Source organism: Protomyctophum parallelum (genome assembly GCF_964188405.1).
Source record: "Protomyctophum parallelum genome assembly, chromosome: 13".
Classification (NCBI taxonomy): Eukaryota; Metazoa; Chordata; class Actinopteri; order Myctophiformes; family Myctophidae; genus Protomyctophum; species Protomyctophum parallelum.
This window is the reverse complement of record NC_139708.1, coordinates 29,824,346-29,836,452: the sequence shown is the minus strand read 5'-3', so window position 1 is coordinate 29,836,452 and position 12,107 is coordinate 29,824,346. Positions and strand designations below refer to the sequence as shown.

General features: G+C 42.3%; 1 protein-coding gene across 5 annotated transcripts in view; it reads left to right on the top strand.

Annotated features, from left to right (window-relative positions):
• Positions 1 to 10,700, top strand: part of LOC310869925 (voltage-gated potassium channel KCNC1-like) — a gene marked incomplete at its 3' end in the record, with an annotated part of 85,617 nt that extends 74,917 nt beyond the window's left edge. For 4 of the 5 annotated variants that reach the window (XM_083780907.1, XM_083780908.1, XM_083780906.1 and 1 more), the window contains one exon: positions 5,406 to 5,575. In XM_083780907.1, coding sequence (XP_083637033.1) covers positions 5,406 to 5,575 — 170 coding nt within the window. Of the gene's footprint in view, positions 1 to 5,405; positions 5,576 to 10,635 lie in introns of those variants that run through there. The other variant, XM_083780909.1, reaches the window with a different exon arrangement.
• Positions 10,701 to 12,107: the final 1,407 nt, after the last annotated feature.

Here is a 12,107-nt window from a genome sequence, read left to right as displayed (position 1 = left end):
AAACACTGTCTCGGACTATGAATCAAACTGACCTGCCAACTACCCCAGTTCCAGACTAAATATTGTATGGGAATTCTCCCACAATGCAAATGTGTGTCGGCACAGTTTGCCCCTTTGGATGTCGGTGTTGTGATCAGCACTTCATTCCAAAGGTCAAACTTCATTTACGCAGAATTTAACCTGATCCCAGATCATTCTCTCAAGGAGAGAATGATTTCTCCTTGAGAAACCTTTTTTTTAAACACTTGATACAGCCGTGTACTAAAGTGTTAAGATGTATCATGTGTTGGTTGTGCTGTGTAGGCATTGATCTGTTGGTGTTTGTTGTCGTAACTGCTGTGATGATGGTGTGTAAAAGGGTTAAAGAGGGATCAGGTTTGCAAATTCTCCCACTAATGACCAATGGGCAACATGAGTTTTTACATGTGTCTGTTTTGCTTAGGCATAAACTGAAACATTTGACTGCGATTTTACAACTGCAATTATGCCAGAAACTATAGTTTTCAATAGGACAAAGGGAGGTAAAACTGATTTAGGTATTCAATTGTGCTTTTAAAGACGCTCTTATGTGCTGTATTAAGCATTCTTATTTAAGCAAGAGTCCCACATGTAACAAAATATATATGATGTTGTCCTTATAACCACATAAACCCTGGTGTCCCTATTTTGGGCAAATTGACTGTATACACATCATCTCTGTGGTCATTGTGATCATGATGTACGTGTCAGCTTTTTCAGATTCCCTGCACTTGATTGGCTTTCAAAGTATGGTGGGAGGGAGGCCTGTTTTGTACAAAATGCCACAGATCAGGAACGCAGAGTCCTATTGCCATGAAACTTTGCACACACACTGCCAGTAGGCCAAGGAACAACCTCCTCTCAACCAAATGTTTCAAATTGGCCTCATGGTGGTGCTATACGCTTCACGTTTTGGCCTATAACTCTTGAACTTTAAATATTCCTTGGATCATGATGCAACTCCTCATATAAGCCCTCATAATATAATATAACCTCATATAATCCTCATATAAGCCCCCCTCAAGTTACTTCATCTGTTTCGTTTGCTACTACTCAGTCAGACGTTGCAGATTCCATTCCAATTGGCTAAGACTGCCTTCCGAACCTGGCCTGGCGGGGAATCGGGGATCTGCATTCATAGTAGCACACTTTTCTAGTTTTTTCCAATTATTCAACATTTTTCAAAGAATGTGCACAATCATGTTTCAAAACTATTCACGGTCTTTCCGTCGCTGCCTCCAACAGGGCTTATGTAGTTCAAGTTGGGTCATTGGTGGTATATGAAAAGTTTGAAAACCAATCCCTGGTCAGGGTTGGAGTGTATAGCTTCACCCTGGTCAGGGTTGGTGTAGATGTTAAGAGTCTGTCACCAGGAGAGAGACAGCTACTGCATCCTTCTAGAAAGGATGGTTTACTCTTGCAATACAAGTGTTCTTTGATGCTTCACACATCTTGAGTTATTTTCCCCAACAATATGTAGTAATATGTCTTAACATGTTAAGAGATCTGTTCCAAAACGGTATGAATCCAGAGAAACATCAACATTGCACACATTTCTAACCCTAAACTGTTTTATAATACACATTTTGTATAACCTTAGTTATTGTATGTGACTGCACAGTAAAATCCTCTGTTTAGTTTTTAAGCTAAATGGACAATCAGGTTTTTACTGCGTGTCAGGGTTATGTTATTTTCGTTAAGTTTTTTTTGTGTTTTCTTTTTTTTTGGGGGGGGGGGGGGGTACGGTTAGGGTTAAAGACACGTAGTTCTGAGAAGTCACACAAGATGTCTGCTGTCTCAAACTGCACTTCAAGTCATTTTGAAAACGTACACACCCAGTCTCACTGTAACCTCCTGGGTCTGCTGGAGTCTCAAAGTAGGATCTCATAATCTATCAAATATGTATTTTCTCCTCCAAAAAACACAGCACTTGATTATCTCTCCTATACTCTTAAGATGCCACTCAATTTGAGTCTTGTGTTTGAGTATGTGTATGTGTTTGAATGGATTGGGTTCCGCCAAAGCACCTTAGCTCTGGGGACAACTTTATTCCATTTAAATTAAATGGTTGCAAACAGAATTATACTGCTAAAATCAACGTGATCGTTTTCACGGATTGTGCAGGGCAAATTAAATTAAATTAATTTTGTCATTGCTAAGATGCTTTCAGGAAACCCAGAGTCGATTACTTGTCTGTTTGTCTGACTTCCCATATACTCCACTACGTGTTCCTTTTCCTGCCTCCTCAACTACCTTGAGCTGAAAGCTTAGAAAGAGGAAAACCAAATGACATAGTAGCCACAGTTAGGGGCCACTGTAACGTGTATATATAAGTAAAAGATAGAACAGTCAATCCCAGCTGTTTAGCACTGGTACCATTGGAATGACCCCATCATCAAGATGCCCAATACAGGACATTAACACAATTGTTTTAACACAATGATTGTTCCTTAATATTGCCCATCATCAGAGCGTCTCAAAACCCATTTTTGGGTACCAACCAATCCACTGAGAATAATATGAAACTATCTCCAGCTGTCCTTTAACCCTCTCATGTACTTGTCTATAAAAGAGCAATCACACTTGTCTTTCAGCTGCAGTCAGTTTTCACCTCAGTAAATAATACATAGGTATTAATATTTTAAACGCCTGTTTAACGCTCCTCCCTCTTATGTTTTTCTTGTTGTTGTGGTTGTTGTTTTGAGGGACGGCATGTTAGCTACACAACAACACAAATTTATCTTGTTTTTGACAGGAGCACTGGTTTGCATTGTGTGACGGCCAGGTATAGTGCTCATAAAGTTTTGGTCTTAAATAATGTATGTTCATGTTGCTTTACAGAACCATTTCGTATTCACCAGCTGACAGCTCAATAAACATTGCAAAAAGAAGTAAGAACGGTGTTCATCAAACTGATTTATAGTTCAAGGTTAACTCAAAACAATACCACTCATTAAGTTCAGTTTAGCTTCTTCTAAAATGTAGTAGGTTTACAATTGACGCAATTAACTCATTAGTTGTTTTTTGACACAAACTACAGATTCACTGCCATATTTACTGAAACAAAGGGAATGTCCTAGACCTAGGCCCAAGCCCCCAGAGCGGCTGGGAAACGTTGAAGCTGCCCAACCCTACTGGCCAAAGCTGGAACTGCAGGCAGGCGGTTTTGCCTGCATGTAGCACGAGCACGCACATTTTGCGCACCAAATTTTGGTGCCCAAATCGAGAAAATAGAGCAGAAGTAGAGCATTCTTCCGGATGCTTCAAACGCCAGTGAGCAGCTTCCATTTAAATTAATAGTCGGGCCGGGCTGTGGTTTATATAACTATGCCTATGCCCCTGATAAATATCATCACTTATGATTCGGGAGTGACTTTGAACCCCTTTATCCCAGAGACATGATATCACATCATCACCATCATCAAGTCTTTAACAAAGACATTTATTTTCTCTTAATCTTTGTAGACATTCACATTAGCTGCAAACCATTGTTTTGGGGTCCTCACTAAATGCCTGATGATGCCCCAGTGAAGTTAGTATGGGCAGACGAAAGATGAGGAGCAAAGAGAGGGCGGGGAGATTCTGAATGATGCTGAGAGAAGCGAGGGATGATGAATGGAAGCTGGAGAAGAGGAGCTGAGGAAGATGCAGGAAGTGGATGCGTAGGGGAAGACAATCAGACACAGTTTGGCTTCGTGAAGCTCTCAGCATGAGCGCACGCACACACAGACACACACACACACACAGAGTCACACACACACGCTATTGACAGTTTCTGCAAAATATTATTCCTAATGAAACAAGCCGCAATGCTGATAACTTCACCAGGTCCAAACTGTAGTTACTATTTTAATTTTCTGGAGATTCAACTTTGTCTGTCTATCTATCTATCTATCTGTCTATCTATCTATCTGTCTGTCTGTCTGTCTGTCTATCGGTCTGTCTGTATGTCTGTGTATCTGTCTGTCTGCCCGTCTTTCTGTCCGTCTGTAATGGGACAGTAATTTTACTGTAGTCTGGCTAAAACATCTGAATGCTGAGCACATCATGGGAACGGTGTACAGTAAAGGCAAATTTATTGTAGCAACAGTGATTAAATTTTTACTTATGTGCATATCTACTGTTGCATTTACAGTATGCACTACTACAATTGCTAGTAATTACCATTTTAATCATCTAACTTTAAGTGAGTCGCACAGCTACAGATGATTTACCCAACCGGGTTTGAGTTTCCCAAAACCTCTTTTTGGTGCTGAGAGCCATGATGCACCTGATTCCATTGACCTTGAATGGATCTAAGCCTGACTTATCTTCTTACTTAGTCTTGTCTTACCACTGCTTATGTCATTTTTGGGAACTCCAGCCCACGCGGTCCAGTGGATATGCACAAAGATTAGGCACTTCTGTATGAAAGTCAAGAAATGCAATACGCTAAAGAAGATCGTAATTTTACTTTTACTCTACTGTTTGATCTTTGATGACATATTTGGGTATTTTTGTACCGATCCACTGGACTCAGCTCCCCACACCCACACCCTCCCCTCTTGCACACTGGGACTACTGCTTAATCTATACTGGCCCTCGTACGGTGGAGTCACGCGCCGATGCTAAATGTATCTGTGTCCACGCGACTCCGTCGTGTGAAGAAGTATAAATCAGGCTTATAACTGACTTCTTGATTTTTAAGTTAAAGTTCTTGTGATGACTGATTTTCATAACCCATATTCCGGTTTTTGTCCTGTCTCTGTTTGTCTGTCTACCCATCCATCTACGTGTGTCCGTCTGTCTGTCGGTCTGTCCGTCCATCCATTTGTCTGTCTGTCCCTGATCCAATTTCCTCCTTTGGTGTGTAATGTTTGACTTGGTTTTGGCTGTTGTTTTGTTTTTATTATACTATTATTATAATTTTTTTGTTTTTACAAATGCTTTTGACTGCAACAAATGGTCTGTTTTTGCTACCTCTAACTCACAATGCTGTTAACTCATAACATAACATTACATAACATAACATAACTACTACATATCATCATTGTCATCCAAATATATATATATATATATATATATATATATATATATATATTTAATTCTATATATATAATATCTTCATGCCCAAAATGTGTGTAAACACACATTGCGAACCCTAAAAAAATGCTTGCCTCATTTTTCATCTACTTTCAAAACATGTAACACACCTTAACCATCTTATCCATTCATGACGGCAAACACACACACACACACACACACACACACACACACATAACTGCATGTCATACATACACTGTCACCTCACACTCTGTATATCAACCATCTCATCGTGACATGACATGTCATAACCCTGTTTGTAACCTTTCCCTCTCTGTGTGGGCGCGTCCATCTCCATGTCACAGTCGCTCCGGTCTACCAAAAGGCTCGCTATGAGAAGTCCCGCAGTCTGAATAACATCTCGGGCATGACCGGTGCCGCGCTGCGCCTCACCCCCATCACCAACGCCACCTTCGAGCCGTTCGAGCCTCCGGGCCTCAGGCGATGTCACTCCCCCATTCCCTCCATCTTGTAGCAAAACAACCGTCTCCCACCCCTGCCCTTTTGTAAAGCCCAATTCATGTGCCGTCGCGCGACGGTGCGTGGAGAGTGGCCGAGGATAGCCGGGCCGACGAGCGCGCGGTGCGTGGCAGCTTGTCGGTCGGCTGTTCTCAGCGCGCGACGAAGTGTGAATCGGGCTTAGCCTGGAAGTTGAACTGAGAAGCGAAAACAACAGCAAAAACAACGACAACGAAACAATACTGACAACAGCAAGCATTACTTATGCCATGTTCTGCCAGAAAGGAGAAAAGATTGGAATGTCAGTGATGTCAACAACAACAACAACAACAATATAAACACAGATTTTCTTAAAGACAGGGACATTCTATCTGTCTATCGTCCAACCATCAGTGATCACGAATGTATATTTTTGCTGATGTTTTCTAGTGAGGAAGGGGAACTGGAGGCTATTTGATCCGAAGTGAACCCAGCTGAATTGCAGAATAGTGTAAATCTATACCAAAATAAGCTCTGAATAGATACTTTCACACTGCTAATAATGGTTTTCACTTCACGTACCACACAAAAGTATAACACACACACACACACACACAGTCAAACACACACAAACACACACACACACACACACACACACACACACACACACACACACACATTCTCCCGTACACCCACACATTTGTCATAAGTGTGCACATCTACAACCACACACACACATCTACTCACACACTTGCCTTACTAACAACGAATGAGTATAGGTTCATAGTTGAGGATAAAATTATAGTTTAGTGTAGTCATCCTGTGCTGCTTCTTGTCTGTGAGTCTAATGCACTTCAGACTGATAGTTAACATACCACATAAGACACTTAACACATGTTAAGCCTCAAAAGCATTGCTTGTTACACACACGCGTGTGTGCGCACGTAATCGCGTACGCACAGTACACACACACACACACACATACACACACACACACACACACACGTGTCATACATCGATACAAGTACATTCAGTACACGCTCAAACCATCATGCATGATTTCCATATGAAAAAAGTGCTCATAAACTATATATACACATAATGGATCAAATAAATAAAAAGGTTCGGGTTTAGTTAGTTTCAACACACACGCACACGCACACACCTACTTTGCACACACGTGCTTGTGAATGTGTTACATGCATTACCCCACATATACAGCAACATGCTTTGAGTCAGAATGTATCCCTTTAGACGGGCATGTATGAAAAGAAACAAATGGGGGACAGGGACAATACAATAACATTCATAATGATCATAATTATTAATGAATATTCTATTATACCAGTGCCAGGTAACCACGTGTATAAATCCCTCCAGCTATATTCCTGGTTCTCAGGCTTTTAGTGCAATACTACAGACCGCCTGTCTTTCTGCAGAACAGGAAACATCAGCAAATGCTTTGATAATAACCGCTTCAAAGAAGAAATAACATGCTAGAATTAAGCCTACATTTACGGCACACCCAACTACAGGAAGAAAAAATATATATATATATATATTATATTTTTTATATTAAGTCTGAATAATATGTACTTATGCGCATGGACGTTGGTATCTATATGTATCTGTTAAGGGGATTGCAGGGTGGGTGATGGGGCTTTGAGGAAGAGGGGTTGTTACTCATGAGATGCCCAGGGCATCTAATTCAGTGGTTCTCAAATTGGGGTCCAGGGTCCCTCAGAAGGGGGCGCTAAATTGAAGAGATTGAATGGTTCCTAAATGGGTCCTTATTATATGGGTCTGAACAGATCCTCTCATGGGACTGCCCTTGAAATAACATAGTTTGAGAAACACTGATGTAATATTCATGCAATCAGGAATTAGAAAGTAGTCAGAGGGCTCTGTGTTAACTAGCGTAGACTTGTTGTGCAACCTGGCTTATAGTTGGGTAGCTAGCTGTATAGCCAAGCTAATGCTGGGAGGGCACTCATGCGCAGGTGCATGACACACACACATTGTAAACCCGCTCTAGAGCAGCAATAAGTAGACAAGAACCTGCAAGCAATGCTCATATCCAAGCCCAAACTATGAACTTTGACCTTATCCCGAGCTTCGTGGTGCCCGGGAAATGTGATGTGGACTGGAGATGGGACTGTGTTTTGTGCAAAGCATTATTGTGTACTGTAGCCACAGCACGCCGGGTGTGTTACGTCACCTCGCCTCATCACTTCATCTGTTTTCACCTGGATTCGTTAAATGGCCAAGCTGCAAGGTCCAAACAATAGCTTCACCCTTTGGGAAATGGAACAGTCCAGTTTGTTTATTCATTCGTTTATCTTTCTAGAGAAGGGGGCGGGGGATTGAATTGCTGTGCCGTCAAATAGTTTTGTCCTTGCAGCTGAGACAGAAAGGTGACGAGCGCCGTCGCCAGGTCTGACCTGTGTCCATCTCACCACCTTCATGTACTCCTGTGTGACTCAGCAGCCAACGGCAACTTTAGTTTTCTTTCCCTGTTTTGGCTTCTCTCTTTTTACCCTATTTATCACCCTGCTGCTCCCCCCCTCCCCCTTTCCTCCCCTCCCCTCTCCTCCCTTCCCTCCGTCCATCTTTCTTTCCTCTTGGCTCGGCCACTCACTGACACAGTAGGGGGAACGGTCAACGGATACTGGAGCGACAGCCCCTGGTAGAAGACCCCTCTACCTCGCCAAAACGACATCCATCCACCACCCACCCACCCACCCACCCAGTGCCACAACACTCACAGAAGAGACAAACAAACACAGGCAACATGCAGAAATAGAAATATGCAATGTATATAAATGCTCATGTATTTGTATCAGGAGGTATTTCTGTTGAGATGTGTTGTACGTGTGTATACCCACTGCACATTTGGAGGACTGAGCGTGTGCGTGTGCGTGTGCGTGTGCGTGTGCGTGTGTGTGTGTGTGTGTGTGTGTGTGTGTGTGTGTGTGTGTGTGTGTGTGTGTGTGTGTACACCCAGATGTTTATCTTCCTCTGTACTAAGATGCACCTATACAAAACAAAAGAAAGAAAGAAAACTAGGGCAAAATTATTCTCTCCTGCTTCAAGGGTTTGCTTTTTTTTTTTCTGAAAATGATTTCTGTTTTATTTTAATTCATAATTTTGTCTCTTAATCTGCCCAAGTTAATAAGGTATTTACTGTTGTGTTCTCAACAGACAACACTGTACTTCTGTTCAATATATAAAGGTTTTTTTTCCTTCTCCCACATCCCTCTCATGCGGCTTCTCCTCCCATCAGAAAGCGATGAAATGTTGAGAGGGCAGAAAATAATTTCCCTTTGATTTGCATTAAGGCCAAAGAAAAATATATAGATATGGTCACCACAACACACAGAAAGGAATAATAAACGACTAAAAAGTGTGGAAAGAACTATTCTGTCTGTCCGGCTATAATCTCAGAGATAATGGCATCTCACCGGGAGCTCAGGAATTCCTTTTTATAGAAATGGCCTTCCTGTTGTTTTGCACAACATCAGAGATATGTTTCCCACTGAGATTAAATTTTCGTCATGCCCTCATGAATCCGCTACTGAGAGAAGAGAAGCCTCCTGCCACCTGGGTGGAAGGTGAGAGACTTTGGCAGCGTTTATATGTGGAGAAGAAACCTAGATTCGACCTGCATTTCGCCTTTCAGTTTCAAGTTAAAAAGCTTGACAGGGGTTTAAAAGGTTTGTTTAATCCGAGTGTTGAAAGGGTTTTCCTGTAACTGTACGTGAATGCAGCCTTATGCTCAGGTTTGGCGCCATATAGGTCTGGGCTTGTGCAGGTCGAGTCCATTTCAAACCATGACCTATGCATGTAGCTATTAACGGTTTTTATTGTTGCTGTTTGTACTTTCTTTTTAATGTTGACCTGGATGCAGGTTTTAATGCCAGTCGTCAATTAACTGAAGCCAACAGATCTAGAGATCAATGTATGTAGTCACTATCACTCAAAATCTAAAGTAGAGTACTTCCTTTATAAAACCGTCTAAAATGTCTTTGCAATCTCCCCCTCTATCCTTCTTTTTGTCACCCCTTGTTCCTTTCTGTCCTCTCTCCATGTCTTCCTGACCTATGTTCGTGTGTGTGTGTGTGTGTGTGTGTGTGTGTGTGTGTGTGTGTGTGTGTGTGTGTGTGTGTGTGTGTGTGTGTGTGTGTGTGTGTGTGTGTGTGTGTGTGTGTGGTGTGTGTGTGTGTGTGTGTGTGTGTGTGTGTGTGTGTGTGCGTGCATGTGCGTGTGTCTCTCTCTGTGTGTGTGTGTGTGCGTGCGTGCGTGCATGTGTGGATACTGGATAGGTGTCCATTAGACGCTTTTTGATTGGTCACATGTACAAATGTATACTTTCCATTGTAGATTAGTCTGCATGGGGTTTCCACTGCAAGCAATAAGTAAACTGATGTGACATAATTCCCCTTAGATGAGGGAGGGGTCTACAGTTTGATAAAGTTAATCTCAAAGCTTAATGAATGTGTATAGAACAATTTAAGCTACATATAAGAGTGTGTGTGTGTGTGTGTGTGTGTGTGTGTGTGTGTGTGTGTGTGTGTGTGTGTGTGTGTGTGTGTGTGTGTGTGTGTGTGTGTGTGTGTGTGTGTGTGTGTGTGTGTGTGCGCGCGCGCGCGCGCGTGTGTGTGTGCGCGCAAGCGACATGCGTGCGTGCGTGTGTATGTGTGTGTACGCGCGCCCATGTGTGTTTCTACGCATATGTGTGCACTAGCAGCATGCAGAGCAAAAACAAAACAAAACGAAAAAAAAAAACTATACTCGCCTCATTCCTGTAGCGAGGAAGAGGTGGGCGGGCCTGATATTATGCATGCGAAAAATGCTATGATGCTATTGGTCGGAATGGACCGTTTAGGTACTGTAATGGGAGGGGGGTGGGTGGGGTGGGAAAGTTTATTTTTTCAGGATGGGGGAAGGGTTCAATTTGTAGTTGGTCTTGTACAGCTGCTTTCTTAACGACCCCAGAGAGACTTATGATAATAAGAGAAAGAAACTTGATAACTTAAAACCGTCGTAGCTTATGATTTGTTTTTCCCCTCCCTTTGTTGTTTGTTTGTCTTTTCACAGAGAACTGTTCTGAAAGCCCAGTGCTTATCAGATATATGCAAAAAGAAGCATTAACTGTGAACTAGGGGAAAAAAAGACAGAAAAAAATGGCTTCTTCCGTCATTGTCCTTCAATGCGAACATCTCTTCTGCCAGAGAGAGAGAGAGAGAGAGAGAGAGAGAGAGAGCACCCCCTTCCCCTCCCAAGATAAACCTACAACCCACACATATGGCAACAATTGCCCCCTCCATCTTTGCACTCATTGTCCACAGTTCATCTTTTGTCTCTCTTGCTCTCTCCTCGCCTCTTGTTGCTTTCGCTTGTTTCATCTTTTGTTCTATCGTTCTATGGTAGACCTTCGTTCTGTATCTGTCAATCAACCTATCAATTTACTCTCTCTCTCTCTCTCTCTCTCTCTCTCACCACACTGTATTTCAGCACCAAACTGTTCCAGTCATATTTCATACCCTCTCTCTCTTCCTGTCCTCTAAACCGAACCACACATGGGTGAAGTGAAGGGTAAACAGTACTTTCTTTCTCGATGACTCAGCAGTATGATGCATTTTGCTTCAAACAAAAGGAAAAAAGTAATCTCTGACTCTGATTTCCAAACCAGAAGAGTGTCAACTCCCGTGAGAAGTCCAAAAGGTCTTTTCATTTCACTTTAAGCATCTTTGCGGAAGTTGCCTCGAACTGCGTGGTGTCACACTGCAGTCGCCCTTAGACATCAAAGACAGAGGATAGTGCCAAGATCACTTCTTTAGAGGAGATATCTGCAAAGAACCAATTTCAACCAGATATTCTTGAGCCTCTGATTATCTTTTTTCCCATATTTCCCCCACATCCGTTCACAACTCAGGTATCTCACTCTCTCTTAATCTTTCACTCTCATGTTGTCTCATCCCTGTCTCTGCTCGTGTTTATCCGTGCTTCTGAAAGATGTTGAATGTATGAAGGAAAAAAGAGATGCGAGATGAGAAAACATTTCATAAGGCTCCCCCGTTGTTTGTGAATATTATGTCCGCTGTTGCTCACAATCTGACCACAACTGTACTTCCTGAGTCCTTGACTGTCCTGTTCCCTCTGGGGTGTTTCACCCCGTCACCATACGCACACACATACACAGACACGCATACGCACCTGTCTATCCCTCGGTTTGTCCTTCACCAACCACCCTGAGCCCTTTTCATTGCAAAGAAAAACTAAACAAAAAAGAAGAGAACAGGGGAGCGTTGTAAAAAAAAAAAAAAAACAGAACATGAAAGAGTGTTCTTAGAATGGATTACACAACCGCCATGATGGAAGATAGAAAAGGACCTTTTTTATTTATTTTTTGTTTTTTTTAATCTAAAAACCTGGAGGTCCGGAGTGGTGCACTTGCATGTGCACGTGGGCGGGGGGAACAGGGGAAAGACTGATGTGTTTTGAGTGGTGTGTCCACGAAGGAGCAACGGAGTGATGGGATGAAGGAGTAAAAGAGAATGTGATGAGGA